At 41.6% G+C, this 24,062-nt stretch overlaps 4 protein-coding genes across 7 annotated transcripts in view; 3 read left to right on the top strand and 1 right to left on the bottom strand.

The window, feature by feature from the left end:
- The window catches only part of LOC124036392 (mitochondrial sodium/calcium exchanger protein-like), a 37,780-nt gene extending 32,836 nt beyond the window's left edge, over positions 1–4,944 (top strand). The window contains exon 16 of the mRNA XM_046350926.1: positions 4,885–4,944. The gene's annotated coding sequence lies outside the window, so the exon portion shown is untranslated. The remainder of the gene's footprint in view (positions 1–4,884) is intronic.
- tpcn1 (two pore segment channel 1) overlaps positions 1–11,974 on the bottom strand; it is a 26,185-nt gene extending 14,211 nt beyond the window's left edge. The window contains exons 1-4 of one of the 2 annotated variants that reach the window (XM_046350918.1): positions 11,390–11,974; positions 8,798–9,887; positions 8,358–8,494; positions 33–209 (exon numbers count right to left, since the gene is read on the bottom strand). In XM_046350918.1, coding sequence (XP_046206874.1) covers positions 33–209; positions 8,358–8,494; positions 8,798–8,915 — 432 coding nt within the window. In that variant the 5' untranslated portion in view covers positions 8,916–9,887; positions 11,390–11,974. The remainder of the gene's footprint in view (positions 1–32; positions 210–8,357; positions 8,495–8,797; positions 9,888–11,389) is intronic. The other variant, XM_046350920.1, reaches the window with a different exon arrangement.
- The window catches only part of iqcd (IQ motif containing D), a 32,200-nt gene continuing 18,573 nt past the window's right edge, over positions 10,436–24,062 (top strand). Inside the window, exon 1 of the mRNA XM_046350934.1 lies at positions 10,436–10,582. The gene's annotated coding sequence lies outside the window, so the exon portion shown is untranslated. The remainder of the gene's footprint in view (positions 10,583–24,062) is intronic.
- Positions 10,438–24,059, top strand: LOC124036395 (polyubiquitin-like). Of its 3 annotated transcripts, none has more exons than XM_046350939.1 (2): positions 10,438–10,582; positions 23,299–24,059. In XM_046350939.1, the coding sequence occupies exon 2, from the start codon at positions 23,308–23,310 to the stop codon at positions 23,776–23,778; it is 471 nt and encodes a 156-aa protein (XP_046206895.1). In that variant the 5' UTR covers positions 10,438–10,582; positions 23,299–23,307; the 3' UTR covers positions 23,779–24,059. The 3 variants fall into 3 exon arrangements, with proteins under 3 accessions (XP_046206895.1, XP_046206896.1, XP_046206893.1); XM_046350940.1 differs by lacking the exon at positions 10,438–10,582 and adding an exon at positions 21,729–22,075; XM_046350937.1 differs by lacking the exon at positions 10,438–10,582 and adding an exon at positions 22,196–22,866.

Raw genomic sequence — 24,062 nt, forward strand, 5'->3', positions numbered from 1 at the left:
ACATGTGTCAGTGGTAGTATGTGTGTACGCACGTAAACATCCAGGCGTAGTGATGGTACAGCGGGAGCCTCACAGAGTGACAGGACCATCAGTAGGACTCCTGTTAGCAGCTCCATCATGTAGAATAGGTGGTTGTGAGCAAATAGGTACGCTGCCAGCGCCTTGGGGTTCCGAGGGTGTGTAAAGAACTTATCATTGTTCTCTCCTTCCTATTGACAACACAAACAAATGTACATCTGAATTTTGTTTGATAACACAAGTGTGAAAATATTATACATTTGTTCTACAGCTCTCTACCATTCACCTGAGCTATACCTGTAGCTACCAAAAAAAAGGTACAACGATTAGCACTTAAACTCATATGATCCATCTGTCACATGATGCTGATTAGTCCCCTCCATAGCTAGGCTTTCTTACAGTCAGCCACCTGCCCTACACTGCCTCTAAGGTAGTTAGAGGCAGTGTAGGGCAAGTGGGGCAGAGTCACACCTGTTTTTACCCCCACATTGTTTGCAATAAATACAAAATATTTTTTTTTTGTTGTTGGGGGGGGCTTGCCTGTTTTTCATGTTATTTTGGCATTAATACGTTTCACATCAGTTTGCAAACACACACACACACACACACACACACACACACACATACATACATACATACATACATACATACATACATACATACATACATACATACATACAGTGCCTTGCGAAAGTATTCGGCCCCCTTGAACTTTGCGACCTTTTGCCACATTTCAGGCTTCAAACAAAGATATAAAACTGTATTTTTTGTGAAGAATCAACAACAAGTGGGACACAATCATGAAGTGGAACGACATTTATTGGATATTTCAAACTTTAACAAATCAAAAACTGGGCGTGCAAAATTATTCAGCCCCCTTAAGTTAACTTTGTAGCGCCACCTTTTGCTGCGATTACAGCTGTAAGTTGCTTGGGGTATGTCTATCAGTTTTGCACATCGAGAGACTGACATTTTTTCCCATTCCTCCTTGCAAAACAGCTCGAGCTCAGTGAGGTTGGATGGAGAGCATTTGTGAACAGCAATTTTCAGTTCTTTCCACGGATTCTCGGTTGGATTCAGGTCTGGACTTTGACTTGGCCATTCTAACACCAGGATATGTTTATTTTTGAACCATTCCATTGTAGATTTTGCTATATTTTGGATCATTGTCTTGTTGGAAGACAAATCTCCGTCCCAGTCTCAGGTCTTTTGCAGACTCCATCAGGTTCTCTTCCAGAATGGTCCTGTATTTGGCTCCATCCATCTTCCCATCAATTTTAACCATCTTCCCTGTCCCTGCTGAAGAAAAGCAGGCCCAAACCATGATGCTGCCACCACCATGTTTGACAGTGGGGATGGTGTGTTCAGGTTGATGGGTTGTGTTGCTTTTACGCCAAACATAACGTTTTGCATTGTTGCCAAAAAGTTCAATTTTGGTTTCATCTGACCAGAGCACCTTCTTCCACATGTTTGGTGTGTCTCCCAGGTGGCTTGTGGCAAAAATGGCTTTCTTCTTGCCACTCTTCCATAAAGGCCAGATTTGTGCAATATACGACTGATTGTTGTCCTATGGACAGAGTCTCCCACCTCAGCTGTAGATCTCTGCAGTTCATCCAGAGTGATAATGGGCCTCTTGGCTGCATCTCTGATCAGTCTTCTCCTTGTATGAGCTGAAAGTTTAGAGGGACGGCCAGGTCTTGGTAGATTTTCAGTGGTCTGATACTCCTTCCATTTCAATATTATCGCTTGCACAGTGCTCCTTGTGATGTTTAAAGTTTGGGAAATCTTTTTGTATCCAAATCCGGCTTTAAACTTCTTCACAACAGTATCTCGGACCTGCCTGGTGTGTTCCTTGTTCTTCATGATGCGCTGTGCTCTTTTAACGGACCTCTGAGACTATCACAGTGCAGGTGCATTTATACGGAGACCTGATTACACACAGGTGGATTGTATTTATCATCATTAGTCATTTAGGTCAACATTGGATCATTCAGAGATCCTCACTGAACTTCTGGAGAGAGTTTGCTGCATTGAAAGTAAAGGGGCTGAATAATTTTGCACGCCCAATTTTTCAGTTTTTGATTTGTTAAAAAGTTTGAAATATCCAATAAATGTCGTTCCACATCATGATTGTGTCCCACTTGTTGACAGTGGAGTGCTGTGTGGTCCCAAATCTGGGATTAAGGGTCTCTTTTCCAAGATTAAGATGATAAATATTCAACATTGGCCATGCTGTCAATGAAGCAGGATTTGTGCCGCGCTCAAAACAACTTAACTCGGAACAAAATCTATTAACGCCAAGATAATGGAATTCATTATGCTACTTGCTATTAGCTTCACGACTGACATTTGGACCAGCGATGTCAGCCCCATGAGCATGCGGAGTCTGACAGCACAGTGAGTTGACGAGGGTTTCATACTGAGGAAAGTCGTATTGCATGCTCAAGAATGTGTTGGTTCTCATATCACTGCTGCCATTTAAATGGCATTTGAGAATACGTTTGAAACTTGCAAACTGAATAGAGAAATAAGCTAATCAACTGCGTCTGCAGCAGACGTGATACCCTCTGTCATGGCATCGAAACGCCTGTGAAACAAAATTGCTGACAGTCCGTGGGGTTAAAACTTACAAAAGTACACAAGGCTGTGAACAAGCGATTCGGTGGCATTCTCTCTGAGCCTTTATACTGTGTCGCCACCATGCTTGATGCTAGGTACAAGGACCGCTACTTCGATGCAGACAAGAAACAGGGTTTACGTGAAATGTTACAGACACAGCTGGACAAGATGGAAACAGACACAGTGACAGTGGGCACAGAGGAAGTGGACCCACGACAGATGAGACCACGGACAGACAGCTGAAACTTCACGTCTTGACATGTATGATGAAATCCTGTTTGAATGAAATGACTGAACAAATGAACAACGAAACAGCACAGCAAGTAAGTGAAAGAAATAGGTTTTGATGATGTTTTACTGGTAATGGGGACATACGGATATGCCAACTAAATAACTGTTTGTCAGTGTGGTGTGCATGTGTAACCTTTATTTCACTAGGCAAGTCAGTTAAGAACAAATTCCTATTTACAATGACGGCCTACCCCGGACAAACCCAGACGACACTGGGCCAATTGTGTGCCGCCCTATGGGACTCCCAAAATATTGGTATCGGCCAGAAATGTCATATCGGTGCATCCCTACTCAAGACAACTTGGAAGTCAGGAATAAACCAGCTCTGACAGGGAAAATACGTTTTGAACGGTCATCCAACTCTGAATTGTAAATTCGGCCTCTTCCTAGAGTTATGACCTGAAGATCAATGACGTCATCATGATTTGTTCCCAGTTGTTTTGAAAGCACCACAAATCCAGAGAATGACAGACTTTGATGACAAAATTTGCCCATGAAAAACACTGCCGCGCCACCTTCCTGTTCAAGTGAGCACAGCACAACAAGGTGAGTCCAAAATGTATTGTATGCTGCTGCATAAATGATGTAATATGCCAGGGAGATAAGTATACTGTAGCTAAGAAAGTAATACTAAGTTAATGTTGTGTAGTAAGATGTTAGTAGCCCATGTGCCCTCCCTAATAATTTGGTCTATTTATCCACTTGTTGTCCCCTTATACCATAGTTTGTACATCACAATTGTCATTACAAACCACATTTGTTTAAGCAAATCAGCCATATCAGCCTATGTTTTTTTAAAGGCAGTAAATGAGGCTGAATGAACTGTTGTTTCGCTGCCAGACAAGGCTCCGCTGATAGCCAGGTGTAGCAGTGGTAAGATGTTGGGACTGATGCTGGGACAGCTTTATGTAGGCCATTGGTAGGCAGTGTTTGTCACCGATATAGTGCAGTTAATGTATTGTTTAGTGTTGTGGCTTTGCTGGCTTGCATTGCGCCCCCCACCACCAGGATGTACATACCAAATACGCCACTGGTTAGAGGTTATGGACAAATTACACTCACTGGCCAGTTGATTAGGTACAAAAATGGATAACTGGTCATTGAGAGGCTGGACATGGTTCACATCAACACCATTATCCCAAAAACTTAATTTTGCGTACCGTCTTAATAGATCCAGAGATGATACAATCTCATTTGCACTCCACACTACACTTTCCCACCTGGACAAAAATAACACTTATGTGAGAATGCTATTCCTTGACTAGAGCTCAGCGTTCAACAACATAGTGCTCTCTTCTTGAACGTGCCGTCCTTGGTCAGCTCTCCCGCTATCTCTCTCAGAATGACCTTCTTGATCCAAATCAGTCAGGTTTCAAGACTAGTCATTCAACTGAGACTGCTCTTCTCTGTATCACGGAGGCGCTCCGCACCGCTAAAGCTAACTCTCTCTCCTCTGCTCTCATCCTTCTAGACCTATCGGCTGCCTTCGATACTGTGAACCATCAGATCCTCCTCTCCACCTTCTCCGAGTTGGGCATCTCCGGCGCGGCCCACGCTTGGATTGCGTCCTACCTGACAGGTCGCTCCTACCAGGTGGCGTGGCGAGAATCTGTCTCCTCACCACGCGCTCTCACCACTGGTGTCCCCCAGGGCTCTGTTCTAGGCCCTCTCCTATTCTCGCTATACACCAAGTCACTTGGCTCTGTCATAACCTCACATGGTCTCTCCTATCATTGCTATGCAGACGACACACAATTAATCTTCTCCTTTCCCCCTTCTGATGACCAGGTGGCGAATCGCATCTCTGCATGTCTGGCAGACATATCAGTGTGGATGACGGATCACCACCTCAAGCTGAACTTCGGCAAGACGGAGCTGCTCTTCCTCCCGGGGAAGGACTGCCCGTTCCATGATCTCGCCATCACGGTTGACAACTCCATTGTGTCCTCCTCCCAGAGCGCTAAGAACCTTGGCGTGATCCTGGACAACACCCTGTCGTTCTCAACTAACATCAAGGCGGTGGCCCGTTCCTGTAGGTTCATGCTCTACAACATCCGCAGAGTACGACCCTGCCTCACACAGGAAGCGGCGCAGGTCCTAATCCAGGCACTTGTCATCTCCCGTCTGGATTACTGCAACTCGCTGTTGGCTGGGCTCCCTGCCTGTGCCATTAAACCCCTACAACTCATCCAGAACGCCGCAACCCGTCTAGTGTTCAACCTTCCCAAGTTCTCTCACGTCACCCCGCTCCTCCGCTCTCTCCACTGGCTTCCAGTTGAAGCTCGCATCCGCTACAAGACCATGGTGCTTGCCTACGGAGCTGTGAGGGGAACGGCACCTCAGTACCTCCAGGCTCTGATCAGGCCCTACACCCAAATAAGGGCACTGCGTTCATCCACCTCTGGCCTGCTCGCCTCCCTACCACTGAGGAAGTACAGTTCCCGCTCAGCCCAGTCAAAACTGTTCGCTGCTCTGGCTCCCCAATGGTGGAACAAACTCCCTCACGACGCCAGGACAGCGGAGTCAATCACCACCTTCCGGAGACACCTGAAACCCCACCTCTTTAAGGAATACCTAGGATAGGATAAAGTAATCCTTCTCACCCCCCCCTTAAAATATTTAGATGCACTATTGTAAAGTGGCTGTTCCACTGGATGTCATAAGGTGAATGCACCAATTTGTAAGTCGCTCTGGATAAGAGCGTCTGCTAAATGACTTAAATGTAATGTAAATGTCTCTCAAAGCTCATCACTAAGTTAAGGACCCTGGGACGAAACACCTCCCTCTGCAACTGGATCCTGAACTTCCTGACAGGCCGCCCCCAGGTGGTAAGGGTAGGTAACAACAGATTTGCCACGTTGATCCTCAACACGGGGTCCCTCAGGGCTGCGTGCTCAGTCCCCTCCCGTCTCCCTGTTCACCCATGACTGCATGACCAAGCACAACTCCAACACCATCCTTAAGTTTGCCGACGAGACAACAGCCTGATCACCAATAACGATGAGACAGCCTATAGGGAGGAGGTCAGAGACCTGGCAGTGTAGTACCAGGATAACAACCTCTCCCTCAATGGGATCGAGACAAAAGAGATTATTGTGGACTACAGGAAAAGGAGGACTGAACACGCCCCCATTCTCATCGACAGGGCTGTAATGGAGCAGGTTGAGAGCTTCAAGTTCCTTGGTGTCCACATCATTAAACAAACTATCATGGTCCAAACACACCAAGATCGTTGTGAAGAAAGCACGACAACACCTATTCCCCCTCAGGAGACTGAAAAGATTTGGCATGGGTCCTCAAAACGTTATACAGCTGCACCATCGAGAGCATCCTGAATGGTTGCATCACCGCCTGGTATGGCAACTGCTCAGCCTCCGACCCAAGGCACTACAAAGGGTAGTGTGTACAGCCCAGAAAAAGATTGGGGCAAAGCTTCCTGCCATCCAGGACCTCTATACGTGACAGTGTCAGAGGAAGGCCCCAAACAATTGCCAAAGACTCCAGCCACCCTAGTCATAGAATGTTCTCTCTGCTTCCACACGGCAAGCATTTCTGGAGTGCCAAGTCTAGGTCCAAAAGGCTTCTTAACAGCTTCAACCCCCAAGCCATAAGACTCCTGAACAGCTAATCAAATGGCTACCCAAACTATTTGCATTTCTCCCCCACCCTCATACACTGCTGCTACTCTCTGTTTATTATCCATGCATAGTCACTTTACCTCTACCTACATGTACAGTACCAGTCAAACTTTTGGACACACCTACTCATTCAAGGGTTTTTCTTTATTTGTTCAATTTTCTACATCAAAACTATGAAATAACACATGGATTCATGTAGTAACCAAAAAAGTGTTAAATCTAAATACATTTTATATTTGAGATTCTTCAATGTAGCCACCCTTTGCCTTGAGAGTTTTGCACACTCTTGGCATTCTCTCAACCAACTTCTCCTTGAATGCTTTTCCAACAGTCTTGAAGGAGTTCCCACATATGCTGAGCACTTGTTGGTGTCACATGTGCTCCCTCTCCGGCCTCTAGGTCACCAGGCTGCTCGTTATGGCACACACCTGTCACCATCGTTACGTGCACCTGTGTGTCAGACTCACCTGGACTCCATCACTTCCCTGATTATCCTCACCAAATATATGTCACTCCCTTTGGTTCTTTCCCCAGGCGTTATTGTTTCTGTTCTGTGCGTTGTTCATGTTTCTTATTTTTGTATTATGTTGTGTTTATTTATTAAAAACACTCACTCCCTGAACTTGCTTCCTGACTCTCAGCGCACATCGTTACAGTTGGCTGCTTTTCCGTCACTCTGTGGTCCAACTCATCCCAAACCATCTCAATTGGGTTGAGGTCGAGTGATTGTGGAGGCCAGGTCATTTTATGCAGCACTCCATCACTCTCCTTCTTGGTCAAGTAGCCCTTACACAGCCTGGAGGTGTGTTGGGTCATTGTCCTGTTAAAAAACAAATGATAGTCCCACTAAGCGCAAACCAGATGGGATGGAGTATCGCTGCAGAATGCTGTGGTAGCCATGCTGGTTAAGTGTGCCTTGAATTCTAAATAAATCACTTACAGCGTCACCAGCCAAGCACCCCCGCACCACTCTTCCTCCTCCATGCTTCACAGTAGGAACTAAACATGCAGAGATCATACGTTCACCTACTCTGAGTCTCACAGACACGGCAGTTGGAACCAAAAATCTCAAATTTGAACTCATCAGACCAAAGGACAGATTTCCACCGGTCTAATGTCCATTGCTCATGTTTCTTGGCCCAAGCAAGTCTCCTCTTCTTATTGGTGTCCTTTAGTAGTGGTTTCTTTGCAGCATTTCGACCATGAAGGCTTGATTCATGCAGTCTCCTCAAAACAGTTGATGTTGAGATGTGTCTGTTATTTGCTCTCTGAAGCATTTATTTGGGCTGCAATTTCTGAGGCTGGTATCCGTAATGAACTTATCCTCTGCAGCACAGGCATCTCTGGGTTTTCCTTTCCTGTGGCGGTCCTCATGAGAGCCAGTTTCATCATAGAGCTTGATGGTTTTTGCAACTGCACTTGAAGAAACTTTCAAAGTTCTAAAATATATTTTAATTTTTTTTACACTTTTTTGGTTACCATATGATTCCATGTGTTATTTAATAGTTTTGATGTCTTCACTATTATTCTACAACATAGAAAATAGTACAAATAATGAAAAAAGCTAGAATGAGTAGGTGTGTCCAAATTTTGACTGTTACTGTACATATTATGCCCCAAAGAATTTAGGCTGTCCTGGAGGCAAAGGGGGTTCCCGGTACAAGATGTGTGTATCTAATAAACTGTCCGGTGCGTGTATAACTACGCCGTAATATTATAACGTAGCTAATCATTACTATCAAAATGTAAGTAAATACCAAGTAACTACCATGTGTGTGCGTGGGGGGGTACCTGTAGATAGATCGCTGCTTCCTGGTAGTTCATCTCCCAGCTTTGTTGAAGTGAGGCATTGTGTGATCTGTAGTTTGGTGGTGGCCCCGGTGTTGGTATCACCTGGTTATTCACAATGTCATACCCCCCTCCTCCATCTACACAGTAGAAAAAAAAACATTAATACAAATTTGTAAAGAGTCTCCAAAACCTGACAGAGTCATTTAGTCGTTTCATTCACTGTACTGCATTTTCACAACATATTCCCCCCACACATACTTTTTGGGGACTAAGAATTGATTCCCATTGAAAATCCTATTTTCCCTAACGCTAACCTAGATTAGCCAAGTGGGAACGGGCAAAATGTCCTCACTTCACTATACTTGTGAGTACCAGAAGCCCTCACAAGAATACTAAACCAACTCAAATTCAGTGAAATGTGTACACAGACACACACCCACCCATGCAGTCTAGCTCGTTGCAGAATGAGGAGATGAGGGCTGGACTCTCCTCCAGGGTCAACTCTACACTGTTGTCATGGATACCAGCAGTCTCCACCAGCACAGACGAACACTCCATGGCTCTAATGGCCTCCAGTGGTCCAGGACTGTGTTTGTTCAGGTATGCGTGTTTGAATGTGGTCCCCTATTGAACGTGTGTGTGTGTGTGTGTGTGTGTCATTCACAGTCCACAGGTCCAGCGTTCACACACCTCCAAGGACACTCAGGGACTAACATGCTACTGCATGTCCTTCAAGTTCTAGACAGGAAGTGAGGTCACCTCCTGATGGTGAGAGACACCAGACTGAGAATGAAGAACATCCTAGTTAGATCAGTGTGATGTCTGGTCTGGCTATATGGAGCCTTAGCAGGCTGAGGGGAAACTAAGCTATGGTCTTCAACTTACCCTAAGTACTTACAATATAACTTCAGTCTCTGACACCATGATAGATATAATCCTTAAATCAACCCAACTCATCTTTTAATCCAACTAAGTCATACTTGCTAAAAATAATATACATCCAGTTCACCACTGACCATTAAAATACTTATCTATAAACAGATTTTCAAAAGTTCCTCATAAAATCAGGCAGTAAAAATAAAATCTTAGTAGATGCGTTTCCGTCCTCTCCTTAGGAATTACAGACAGACATCTGTGATCACTGGATCTGAGTGCCAGTCAAATCAGTCAGCCGGATCCTGCACATGGAGGCCTCTGCTGGTGCTCTGACATTCGCGTGTTCAGTCTGCTGCTGTGTAGAGATCAGACTCCAGTTTAGTGATAATCCTAGGTGAGGCTCCTGTTCTCTCAGGCCTCTGAAGTGGCCTAGAATCTGCTGTTGTCCTGACAGCACTGTGTCTGTGGGTAAAGTCCCAGCTACTCATTTGTTTTTCAGACAAAATAAAATGTTGGAGCTCCTGTCAACAACTCACTGCCTATGGATCCCCAGGCCCATACTAACACACACAGGGCAGTCCTGGTCAGTCCTCCGGGCTAACAGGAAAATACTACAGAAATCCTCTTTCCTCCATGGTGGCTCCTCCAAGCGGCCTAAATCACAAGAACAAAGTCAGCAGCTGAATCATGTCCTGTCGTGAGCCAGAGCCTGAGTGAAGGTCTGCTCCAGGCTGTGTGTTTTAGAGCAGGCCTTCCTTTGCTGTGTCCTGCTCTCCACCACCTGTGGAACAATCTTTGCCTCCCCTTCTTCTCCCAGGCCTCAGGGAAGTCACTGCTCTGCCCGCTCCAAATATCCTGGAAAAACACCCGTACTTTTCCTGTCCACTTCCAAAGGAGGGGAAACCGAGAGCTCACACACACACACACACACACACACACACACACACACACACACACACACACACACACACACACACACACACACACACACACACACAAACAGAGAGGGCCTGGGGGGCTTAGAAAGACACACTGCCCTGCGTGTGCGTCGGGAGGGGGGGGGGGGTGCAGGGGGCCACTCACAGAGGTATCTGCTTCTCTGCTGAGGCTGCAGTTTCCAGCATGTATGTGAGAGGCAGTTTGCAGTGTGTGAGAGGTACAAAGGCTACAGGATTACTGAAGTGGAGACACACGACACACACGTGATCTCTGGGTTATGGGGAGACCTCTTTCTTTTAATTTAAAGCAAAAGAGCAGTGAGCGAGCGCTCCCCAACTACCATACCCGCTAACAACAAAACCTCCCTCAGCCAAACCCTATCGTCAGCCTGCAGAGGAGCTGCCCCTCTGGTGAGTCTTTATGGAAGGGTTACACCCTCTTATCTTCAACTACAGTGCCTGTTAAAGTAGAAGATACATTTGTTTCTGTACTCCTTTGTTCATTCATTTTTCCACATTAGATTAATTTGGCAGTGGTTCTTTGCAGAAGTTGTTTGGTGTGGTCATAAGAAAAAGTATCACGTGATCAATTGATACATCTCTTGAACAGATTATATAGCCTGTTTTTTTATTGCACCATTTAGAGAAATGCAGAAAATCTTAAAATGAATTCCTAAAAGCTGTTCTTTCTAGTTTGAGTAATTTCAAAACAGACTTTCATAGTACCTAATTCACTCATAACCTACTCATCATAAACTACTAGACCAGTAAACAAAGAATAATGAAGTAATAAAACGTCCTTGAAGTTCAGAAAGTTCAGGACATTTGTAAACACTCATTGAGTCATCATGCTAGTTGAGTTATCAATGTCAATAACAACAAACAAACCCCAAACAGGGCAGGTCACCAAGACAAACGCATATTTTTTTCTGCAAGCCTAATCTGATCTATGCGGAACATTAGAAAGAATAGAATATAATTAGATGGCCTAACGGAAAAGTACGCAAATTAGCTAATGAGCATCATTATGATGACTCCACAAAAATTACAAACCGATCAAAGACCAAACCTAAAAAGTATGATACCCATTATGAAGAGGCTGTGTTAAATGCAATTTCAATGTCATTGGCTGCAGCCACTCTTGTTATCAAGCTAGATGGGTCAGCTATCCTTGCTAGCTACCTACGCAGTAAAATGGGGATGTCAACAAAAACTTACTCTCGTCTCCCCTCTCTGTCTCCTCACTCAACAGACCGCTGTTCGCATCATCCCAGGTCAGGATGAGGGGCACGTCATCATCGGTATCCTCCATTATCTCGGCCGTAGATCAAATCCACAGAGGAAAACAATTTAGTTAACTAGTAAAACTACAAAAAGTCCCAGCTACCGTTAGTTAGTATCTGATAATTCCTTCTAGCTAGGCTAGCCTTAGTTACTGGCTAACGCTATGGTCAAAATATACACGCCATACCTAGTTAGCTAGCTTCTGTCTTTTAGCTAGCTATCATCTTCAGATAACGTTAGCATACTGTCACATTTAGCTAGCTAGTTAGCTAACTGTATAACTAACTTTCCAGGTAACTAACGTTAACTCCACTAAATTATGTAAGAGTGCTTTCCATTAACGAAAAGCACCAGATTGACGACTGTTGATGGAGTTATGTAAACCATGACACTTAAGCATTGTATTGGCACCACCATCAACTAAGTTTCGCATCCAAAGTCAAACTAAATATGAAATATTTTCAAATAATCTCCAAATACTAATTTATGCAAGCTGCGTCTCGTCAGCAACAATAAAAAAAGTACTTCCGGTTCACGGAATTTCTGAAATGCTCAAATTAAAAGTCCCCCGTGTGAGGTAGTGAACATGATTAATAATAAGGGGATCGTGTAGAGAAATCTGACCTCTCTGAAATGAAAATGGATGGACCTCCCTTAAGCAAAATATATTTTACCAAAACCCTCCCTATCATTAGTCACATAACGCCACTTTAATAATGTATATATCCTACATCACTCATCTCATATGTATATACTGCTCTATACTATCTACTGCATCTTGCCTATGCCGCACGGCCATCGCTCATCCATATATTTATATGTACATATTCTTATTCATCCCTTACATTTGTGTGTATAAGGTAGTTGTTGTGAATTTGTTAGATTACTTGTTAGATATTACTGCATTGTCGGAACTAGAAGCACAAGCATTTCGCGACACTCGCATTAACATCTGCTAACCATGTGTATGTGACAAATAACATTTGATTTGAACGCCTGAATTTTTTGTTGTTGATGATAATACAAACAAAGTCCATGGCAAGTGTTTCCCTAAAACCTGTCTGGGTTGAAACATATTCTATTGTACATAAAGTCAATAGCTTAATTAGGCTAATTGGTAGTGGCATAATTAGATTACTTCCCAAGCAAAGTCAGCCTCTGAATGTCAAAGAAACGAAACAATGATATCCCCATATGCGTCTGAGTCACTTATTTTACAGCATAAAGCGCGGTTATAGATCACTTTATAAAATCGGATCCGTTTTATTTTCTTCAAAATCTTAAACTAGGCCTGTGCTTTTTGCCATTTTCTTTAATAGAATATAGACCTGTGGCATACCCTCTCACCCCCCCCCCCCCCAATTTGAGTGTTGGTTTGAACTTAACAACTCTTCACTGACACAGAGGTAGGCTATTTAAAATAAAGAAATTGAAATGAATTATGTCTACTTGATTTTGCCTACTTTCAGCACCATGAGATTCTACACCTGCATTGCTTGCTGTTTGGGGTTTTAGGCTGGGTTTCTGTACAGCACTTTGAGATATCAGCTGATGTACGAAGGGCTATATAAATCAAATTTGATTTGATTTGATGAGCTGTCCATTTTGATTGATTTTTCCGCAGCTGCCGCTTCAAATTTCAGCACCACAAATGTAAATTATTCGAATCTGGTTTATTGTTAGGCCAATAACTTCAATAAATACATCATGCGCAAGAAGCATATTGTTTTTAGTAATATAATTTATAGTAGTAGCAAGCTATCACATTTGTCCTCCGTTCCTCCTCATCTTCGCGCACTCCTTCTCAAATTGAATAGAACATAGGCTATAGGCCCGTCCGCACGCAGGACAATGCATTATTTTGGGCTAGACCTAATCAACCATTATGTTTGGAAGAAACCTTTGACTCTCCTCCTGAACTGCCACCGTAGCCCTACACACCACAACAATTGGTTAAGTTGATCAAAAACGTTTTTGATCAACATCCCAGCAGCTATCTTAGAAATATAACTTCTGTTCTGTGCTTCTCATAGCACGCACTTCGTAGCCTATGGGTTATGGATCATTTAATTTGGGACCACGCTAAAGACCAGCCTAAATGCTCACTTGATATTGCATGCCCAGTGGAGAATAAGAGATGGCACAAATCGATATAGCCTAATAAACAACTCGTAAAACAATGATAAATATTTCAATTTAATCAACTACAAATGACATTACCCTCCTCTGGACTCGATTTAAAAAATACATCTATATACAAAAGTATGTAGACACCCCTTCAAATGAGTGGATTCCTCTATTTCAGCCACACCGTTGCTGACAGGTGTATAACATCGAATACACAGCATTGCAATCTCCATGGAAAAAAACATTTGCAGTAGAATGTCCTTACTGAAGAGCTCAGTGACTTTCAACATGGCACCTTCTTAGGATGCCACCTTTCCAACAAGTTAGTTAAATTTCTGCCGTGCTAGAGCTGCCCCGGTCAAATGTAAGTGCTGTTATTGTGAAGTGGAAAAATCTAGGAGCAACAAAGGCTCAGCGCAAAACAATGTCTGTCCTACCAAGTTCCAAACTGCCTCTGGAAGCAACTTCAGCACAATAACTGTTCCTCAGGGCCTTCATGAAATGGCTTTCCATGGCCGAGCAGCCGCAGATTCCCATGCACAATGCCAAGCATCGGTTGGAGTGGTGTGAAGTTCATTGCCATTGGACTCTGGAGCAGTGGAAACATGTTCTCTGGAGTGATGAATCACAGTTCACCATATGGCAGTCCGATGGACAAATATGGGTTTGGCGGATGCCATGAGAACGCTACCTGGAACAATAGTTGGGTCGCTTTCTCATGGTTCGGGCTAAAGCCCGTTAGATCCAATGAAGGGAAATGTTAACACTACAGCGTACAATTACATTCTAGACAATTCTGTGCTTCCAACCTTGTGGCAACAGTTTGGGGAAGGCCATTTACTGTTTCAACATGACAATGCCCCTGTGCACGAAGTGAGGTCCATACAGAAATGGTTTGTCGAAATCGGTGTGGAAGAACTTGACTGGCCCACACAAAGCCCTGACCTCAACCACATCGAACACCTTTGGGATGAATTGGAACTCCGACTGTGAGCCAGACGTAATCACCTAACATCAGTGCCCAACCACACTAATGCTCTTTTGGCTGAATGGAATCAAGTCCCTGCAGTAATGTCCCAGCATCTAGTGGAAAGCCTTCCTAGATGAGTGGAGGCTATTATAGCAGCAAAGGGGGGACCAACTTTATATCAATGCCCATGGTATTGGAATGAGATGTGCGACGAGCAGGTGTCCACATACTTTTGGTCATGTAGTGTACTTAACCTTCCCCTTGACTGTAATTGAAAAAGTATGGTCCTCCCGCATTTTCCTCCAGGTAACCATTCTGTACATTTTTATCCCTTTCTAATAGTAGAAAGTGTCAATAATCTGTAGTTATTCATGTTAAATGAAAAATAATTTAAACATTCACAATGATTCATATTTGTTCATTAAGTGACATTTGCAAATAAATGCCCCAAATGCAAATAAATGTATATGAAATAGATTCCAGGTGCCGCAGTAAAAAGGTATTGTAGGGAATACTCTGTAGAATGTATATATGGTGTCATTTCATTGGACACTGAATAATGCAGAGTGTTACTGGCCTTTTACTCCACCCATTGCATTGGTCATAACCTTAACCTAATTCTCCTAACCTGCTGCTTTTTTTTCATGAGCATGGCTGTTTTTCTATTGCAGCATACTGGATGACTCATTCATACTCCATTCACCTAGTTCAATGTAACATCGATAGGTTTAGGCTACTACATGATACTCAAATGTTCCCGATACCCATCATGAGGTTGCTACAACTTTGTCTATGAATGAAAGTTTACGACTAGGTTCACACAGGTCGAGAGAAAAATTTGAGGTGACAGACAGTGACACATTCAATACCGCCCTTGCACACTCTTGCCTGCATCTAGTTGCTCTAGGGTGTAATCATTAGACCAACTGTTGCAAACAAGAGTGGCTTAAGAAATCCATGACATAGTGATATCGGGTCATTCTCCGGTATCATGCTTAATAACACCAATAGAAAATCATTTTGCGACAGAATATGGAGAATGAACAGAGCACGTCAAGACACAAAATGTATTAAATAGATAAATGAAAAAATAAATTTTACCATTACAAATATCGACATAGAGGATAGTAAAAAGCCGACCTCTGATATAATATTATACTCTGTAAAAGTTTAATCTGAGTAAGTGATTTATTTTTATTTAATTTGAATCTCTTAGAAAAATCTCATTAAAAATTGTCTTTAAAAAAGGTAAAGAAGTAAACAATTTCTGAACTTAAGCAGGAATATGATATTTTACTTGGAGAGCCAACAACTACAGGTCAAACTCAAAGCACACTGCTTAATGGCAAGTAAACATCTTGCAGCCCTCACAAAACGAAAACACACCAAACCAATAATAGTCTTAATATAAAGAAACAGATGTGTTAATTAGAAACACTAACCAATTAATGACAATTTTAAAAGCTTTTCTGAAATTCTATATAAATCAGAATTAAACAACAGCGGGACTGATCTTACAGGCTTCTTATATTCAACAACCCTGAAGCAATTATCAGCAGACAAACAATCCCTAAAAACGTCACCCAAAAGAAATACATAACACTGTTAATAAAACATTTAGTGGAGGAAAGCACCAAGAGTGGACAACTTTCCAATAGAATTCTATTTAACATTTTGGGACAAAGTAGCGCCCCTATCTACACAAATGACAACACGTTACTCAATTCAGTCTTTCCTCGTTCCATGTATCAAACAGTTATTTCAGTTATATTAAAACCAGAAACATCTGGAGAATAACCCTGCTGATTACAGACCCATAAATGTAATAAATTATCACGGCTCATAAGACCCAGACAAAAGAGACGAATTGTACGAATCTCAGGTATTTATTATAACACAGGGAGCAGGCAAACAGCAGGTCGAGGGCAGGCAAAGGTTAGTATAATCCAGGTCAGAGTCAGGCAGGTACAGAACAGCAGGCAGGCAGGGTCAGGACAGGCAGAAAGGTAAGAACCGGGAAGACTAGAAACAAAACTTGAGAACAGGAAAACGTGAAAAACGCTGGTACGACCTGACATGACGAACTGGCAACAGACAAACAGAAAACACAGGTATAAATACACAGGAGATAACGGGGAAAAAAATGGGAGACAAGTACAAGATAGGTGAAACAGATCAGGGTGTGACAAATTGTGTTAATAAAATAATAACAATGCTTATAAGCAATAGAATGGCAAAAGTTTACCAGACTTGATACATATTAATCAAACAGGGTTTATACAAAATAGACATTTACAAACAAATACATGAAAATGTTTAAGTTTAATACAATGTGCTAGAAAATAAGATTTAGTTTTATCAATAATGGCTGTTGATGCCAAAAAGGCTTTCTTGAATGGCCTTTTTTATTCAAAACCTTGGGCAGACTTCAACTTTCGTGCTGAAATATTTCATTTAATACAAATATCATATCCTAAAGCAAAAATATACACAAATACAGTAATACATTTTCAGATGAAATTGCTTCAGAAAGGTGCACAAGACACGGATGTCCTCTCTCACCACTCCGGTTTGCACTGGCAATTGAACCGCTTGCAGAAAGAATTAGACAGGACCCAAATATAACAGGTATCAGTATTGGTAAACATGAATATAAACTAAACTTATTTGCAGACAATCTCCTGATATGCCTGACCAATATTGAATACTCAATGCCCCCCACTAAAAATATTTTTCTTTCAGTATACTTTTTTCAGGCTATAAAATGTAAGTGAAAAAAGAAACATGGCAAAAGGAAAAATAAAATAACGATCTAGAGCATTCCTTTAAGTGGACGACAACAAATATCAAAGGCTTAGGATGCTTAATAAGTGACGACAAACAACAACTATTTTAATATAGCTTCATCCCATTACTCAACGATATGAAAGCAGACCTAAATAAATCAAACAATCTTCCCATAAATCTAACTGGTAGAATAAACCTCTTCAGAATGGCATGACTCCAAAAGCTGTATACTTATTCTCAGTAATACCAATTACTCCACTGAAGACATTTCTTAAGAAAGTATACTAGTATAACAGGCTTTATATGGCCAAATAAAACTAGAATAAAAAGGAAAGCTTTACATCTTCCTAAGTCTGAGGGTTTTAACCTTCCGATTGTATCAACTCGCCACCCAAGGCTTTTACTTGCGACATATAGTTAAATGTACTAAAGAGCAACAATGGGTACATATTGAAGATCCACATGCTCATCCCCAGAATCTTTTTACGTGTCTATTTTCAAAAGGATAAAGCTCAAAACATTAACTTCATAGTTAAGAACACTATAACAGCATGGATGAAAATGAAATGCATTCTACCCCACTGCATCCCACTGCTAGCTTACCTCTGAAGCTAAGCAGGGTTGGTCCTTGTCAGTCCCTGGATAGGAGACTAGATGCTGCTGGAAGTGGTATTGGAGGATCAGTAGGAGGCACTCTTTCCTCTGGTCTAAAATGTTTCCCAATGCCACGGGGCAGTGATTGGAGACATTGCCCTGTGTGGGTGCTGTCTTTTTGACGGGATAATAAACAGGTATCCGGATTCTCTGTGGTCACTAAAGATTGGCTCATTCATCCCCCTCCTTTCCCCGTAACTATACCCCATGTTGTTGCTCTAAATAAGAATGTGTTCTCAGTCAACTTACCTGGTAAAATAAGGGTTATAAAAACATTTTAAAAAACAATATCACTGTCATGCTCGCTATCCTCAAACTCCCTGTCATAAATTAACCAAGGCGCAGCGTACATGTAGTTCCACATCTGTTAATGAAAGTGAAACTGAAATAACCAAAAAACAAACAGGTAAACAGCAAAGAACGTGACGCAACCAAGGTGCACACAAACACACACGGAAAAATAATTACCCACAAAACACAGGTGGGAAAAGGCTACCTAAGTATGGTTCTCAGAGACAACGACAGACAGCTGTCATTGATTGAGAACCATACCCGGCCAAAAACAAAGAAATACAAAACATAGAAAAAAGAACATAGAATGCCCACCCTAGTCACACCCTGGCCTAACCAAAATAAAGAATAAAAAGCCTCTCTATGGCCAGGGCGTGACAATCACTCCCTAAAAACACAATCCTTGGATAGCTGGTCCACATGGAAAACTAAAGGCATAAAAAGCCTCTCTATGGCCAGGGCGTGACAATCACTCCCTAAAAAAACAATCCTTGGATAGCTGGTCCACATGGAAAACTAAAGGCATAAAAAGCCTCTCTATGGCCAGGGCGTGACAATCACTCCCCAAAAACACAATCCTTGGATAGCTGGTCCACATGGAAAACTAAAGGCATAAAAACTGTAAATGACTTTCCATGACCGCATATTTATTAGTTTACAAAACTGTGAATGACAGAAAATGCAATTCAATCTATTTCAAATTCACTTTGTAATGCAACAAAATGTGAAAAAATAGGGAAGGGGAGTAGACTTTCTATAGGCACTATAGAAACACCTGTAGGCCTAAATAGTATCATTGATGATATATGACTTATAAAGTATGGTTATATTTCATTTGCTCTGTTAAACCTACACTTTGGAATGACTTTGATAGTAACAGGGAATCTATTTAGTTATAAAGGCTACCCTGAATAAATAGAAGTTAATCAATTAAGATATCTCCCAATAATCATCTTCACAATAGCATATTGGTAGTAGTCGGTAACAAATATCAAAGCATAGCAGGGCTTGTTTAAAACCCTGGGAGACCAAATGGAGAGCTGTAGATTGATTAACTCACCAGTAGGAGGTGCTGCCCAGCCTATTGTTTTTCCCCTGATAGTCAATATAACATTACAGATCTGACATTGTTTCAAAGGTACAAATTCAATATGTACAAGGTTGGTCTATGTTGAAAATTAGTTACCATGATGACATAATCCTGTGGTGGAAATTTTACCCTCAAACCAACAGTTTGATTACTTTTTTCAAATTCTATGTAAATTCCACGTCACAATAGATTTACACATTTCGATGAAACAACGTTGATTAAACCAGTGTGCGCCCTGTCTGAGTCTGCTCTCATTACTCAAGACAGAAATGACAATGACCAAGAATTCTGCCTCAAGGCACATCAGTAATGAATACTGAACACAAATATAAACACAACATGCAACAATTTCAAAGATTTTACTGAGTTACTGTTCATATAAGGAAATCCATCAATTGAAAAATAAATTAGGACCTACTCTATGGATTTCACAAGACTGGGAATACAGATATGCATCTGTTGGTCACAGATACCTTTAAAAAAGGGTAGAGGTGTGGATCAGAAAACCAGTCAGTATCTGGTGTGACCACCATTTGCCTCATGCAGCGTGACACATCTCCTTTGCATACAGTTTATCAGGCTGTTGATTGTGGGTTGTGGAATGTTGTCCCACCCCTCTTCAATGGCTGTGAAAAGTTACTGGATATTGGCAGGAACTGGAACACGCTGTCGTACACTTCGATCCAGAGCATCCCAAATCAATGGGTGACACGTCTGGTGAGTATGCAGGCCATAGAAGAACTGGGACATTTTCAGCTGTGTTTCAGAACATTCAATTCTCTGGCAATAGCTCTGATGGACATTCTTGCAGTCAGCATGCCAATTGCACGCTCCCTCAAAACTTCAGACATCTGTGAAATTGTGTTGTGTGACAAAACTGCACACTTTAGAGTGGCATTTTATTGTACCCAGCACAAGGTGCACCTGTGTAATGACATTTCTGTTTAATCACATTCTTGATGTGCCACAACTGTCAGGTGGATGGATTATCTCAGCAAAGGAGAAATGCTCACTAACAGGGATGTAAACAAATTTGTGTGCAGAATGAGAGAAATTCGGTTTTTGTGCATATGGAACATTTCTGGGATCTTCTATTTCAGCTCATGAAACATGGGACCAAGCCTTTATATTTTTGTTCAGTGTAAAATGTCTTTGAATTTTACTAACAGGAGATCAGAGGTGAAATGTGAACAGTGCCGCTCTCTCTCTGTGTGTAGCCCATCTATGCTGTAAAAAAAAGGAGTATGACATTGTTGCCGCCAACGCAAGAGAAGCCAGCAAGCATTTGGCCTCCCTTTGTAAAAAAAATAATTAATTAATAGCCAGTCAGTGTTGAGCTAAACTGAGTGAGCTCAACTGTGAATGGCCCTGGTGCACTAAAAACAAGTGTCAAAGGAAGCCAGTTTGGATTTGGCATCACACCAATCACATCGCATTTGAAACCAAATGTCATTAACAGAAATCTTGAATTGTTGCATCTTGTTGTGTCTTCCTCTGGTGGCTAGCTAGCTAGCTAAAATCGTCTCTTTCCTAAATTAACCATAGATTAAGATAGGGATTTGGACTTGTGATTCTACTTAATTTTCTAACATTGATTTGCACTTTTCGCACCAAAGTATATTCATATCTAGGAGACAGAACCCATCTTCTTCCTGAGTGGTATGACAGCTGCTTGGTCCAAAGGTGTTTATACTTGCGTACTATTGTTTGTTCAGATGAACGTGGTATTTTCAGGCATTTGGAAATTGCTCCCAGGGATGAACCAATTTTTTTCTGAGGTCTTTGCTGATTTATTTAGATTTTCCCATGATGTCAAGCAAAGAGACACTGAGTGTGAAGGTCAGCCTTGAAATACATCCACAGGTACACCTCCAATTGACTCAAATTATGTCAATTAGCCTATCAGAAGCTTCTAAAGCCATGACATAATTTTCTGTAATTTTCCAAGCTGTTTAAAGGCACAGTCAACTTAGTGTATGTAAACTTCTGACCCACTGGAATTGTGATACATGAATTATAAGTGAAATAATCTGTCTGTAAACAATTGTTGGAAAAAGTACTTGTGTCATGCACAAAACTATAGTTTGTTAACAAGAAATGTGTGGAGTGGTTGAAAAACGAGTTTTATTGACTCCAACTTAAGTGTATGTAAACTTCAGACTTCAACTGTATATATCACGGTGTGAAGGCATATTAACGAACAGGTTACAGAGCAAACAACGCAATTATCACATCACTACATAGGTTGTAATATGGCCTTTCTCCCCTGGCTAGCCTAGCCTAGCCTAGCTACTGGCGACTCCGGGTGTGTCACATGCGACAACGCTGGAGAGACGAAGCAGGTACGGGGAGTAAAACATTTCACGAGGACGGACATGGAACGAGACAGGAACAGCGTCAGCAAACAAATACTAAAGACAAAAACAATACAATGCAGCAGCGGGGAACAGAGCAGGGAACTGACAAATATAGGGGAGGAAATAAACAGGTGATAAGTGAGTCCAATAACACTGATGCGCGTGATGGATGGATGGAAGTGCGTGATGCAGGGCAACCTGGTACCCCCAAGCGCCCGGGGAGGGAAGAGCGGGAGCAGACGTGACAGGGTGGATACATGTAGAACTTCACGGTGGTTTTGATGGACCATCTTATATTTTCCTTCAGTTGATAAGACCATCTTGTTCTCAAAAGTCTGGTGAATGTATGTACTGTTCGTTGTGTTTCCTGAGTTCAAGTACGTATATTCATGTAGAGTGGAGATACAAACCTCAACAACTGTGTTGTATTCCGTTAGCCTATACACAGCCTTACTCTGTCAACTACCTAATTTTCCAACTTATATAATAATAATATATGTCATTTAATTTTTGAGCTCGACGACTTTCAGAATGAGAACATAGTAACTGACTGTTAATTAAGACTATTGTTGATATAGGATTGGTACAATGGTTAATGATAACTACGATAGAGTTAATTAAAGGGATCTCTATATAAAACCTTAATGGTTCCCCACGTTTGATTAATTTGGATAGTATAACCAATTTACAATAAATTAGATCAATTAATTATTCCAGTAATATCTGAAATATCTATAGTCAAAGTTACAACACTGACATAGCTGTTGCTGTGTGATTGATTGGAAATGATCTAGACTGATATGGAATGTAGAAACATTTGCACCAAGTTGTCATTGGGCTACTGTTTTTCATGGGGTTAGTAGTAGGCTAGTATTCCATTAAGTCTTAACTGAAAAATAACATAGAAATAATTTATTGCACTCAGCTTTCTGCCAACAACAGTTGCCCTACGTCAGTATTATTAACTGAGAATAGAAACCGAAAGGGGCAGGGAGGCAGAGGGGAAAACGAACCTTAATTTGAGGGGCGGGGTTTATCAGCTGTTATATACCCGGCTCAGCTGCAGACGGTGACAGAGCTGTCATCATCTTTCAACTTGCAAGACTTCACAATAATAGGCCTATCTACTGAAAAGGTAAATCATGTTTTTACATTATAAGGCTACAATAGGCCTGCCATACAGAAATGTGCTAGATTTAAAAAAGCTTAATAGTGTATCAAGTAAATTATCTTATATTATGTCAGGTATTACAATCATCTGAATAAATGGTAAAGCTTAATTAAAGCCTGTAGGTAAATATACAAGTTATAATGACTCCCTAAGGACTTTCAATAATTTCTTAATGAATCTCACTAAATAGCCACAAGTCAGCTGAAATGTTGATAGAGATGAGACATGACATATTGTAACCCTTATTATAAGACATTATAAAGGATCATACATGCTTTTTAACAAGTTATAAAGCATTATACCAGCAGGCTTTAAGTGAAATGTTAAGACTAAATCGTTCAATTGAGCTATGCTATTGTTAAGGCCAAATAAATAATACATGAAATCCTCTTTCAGATATCTATCATGGAACTCACTATAACACTGTTGAATGGGAACTCACATCGACTGACGGTTCAGCCACACACCACCGTGGGGTCTCTCAAGAGTCTGATCAACCAACACTTTGGAGTGGCCATAGAAAGGCAGAGGCTGTCAGGTGTCAATGGGAACAACATCAGTCTCAGCAATGATTCAAAAACTTTGAGTGACTATGGCCTGCATTCAGGATCCAAAGTGATGGTGCTGATTACAGAACCCACTCATATCCAGGTGTTCCTGAAAAACGAAAAGGGCCAGACGCACACATATGAGGTGGTGTCAGGTGAGACTGTAACCCAGTTCAAAGCCAAGGTCCAAAACAAGGAGGGAGTCCCAGCCGACCAACAGAGGCTGATTCACGAGGGCAAGCAGCTCGATGATGGCAAGAAACTGGAAGACTATGGTGTCAGAAATCTAAGCACTATTCACCTGACGCTCCGTCTAAGGGGAGGCTGAAGACACCCAGTATCGACCTGAAACCACCTGAAGCCCTTAACTTATTATGCATTCCATGTCTATAGAGAAAAATCCAGTCCAGAAATGATCATTGTTATGTAACATTTGTATTAAATTGTAAACTTTAAATTAAGCATTGCTGATATAGGCTTACTTTATGTTAAAATAATGTGATTATTAGATTGTAATCAAGTAATAAACAAGTATAAAACTCAAGCAGTCTACTATCGTTGTTATGGCTCCAACTCATAAAAAAATAAAGCAACATGATAGATACTGGATAC

The sequence above is a fragment of the Oncorhynchus gorbuscha genome, linkage group LG05 (assembly GCF_021184085.1).
Source record: "Oncorhynchus gorbuscha isolate QuinsamMale2020 ecotype Even-year linkage group LG05, OgorEven_v1.0, whole genome shotgun sequence".
Classification (NCBI taxonomy): domain Eukaryota; kingdom Metazoa; phylum Chordata; class Actinopteri; order Salmoniformes; family Salmonidae; genus Oncorhynchus; species Oncorhynchus gorbuscha.

Bases quoted from the DNA above. Each gene is read 5' to 3' on its own strand.
- LOC124036395 (XM_046350939.1), top strand. From the start codon at position 23,308: ATGGAACTCACTATAACACTGTTGAATGGGAACTCACATCGACTGACG.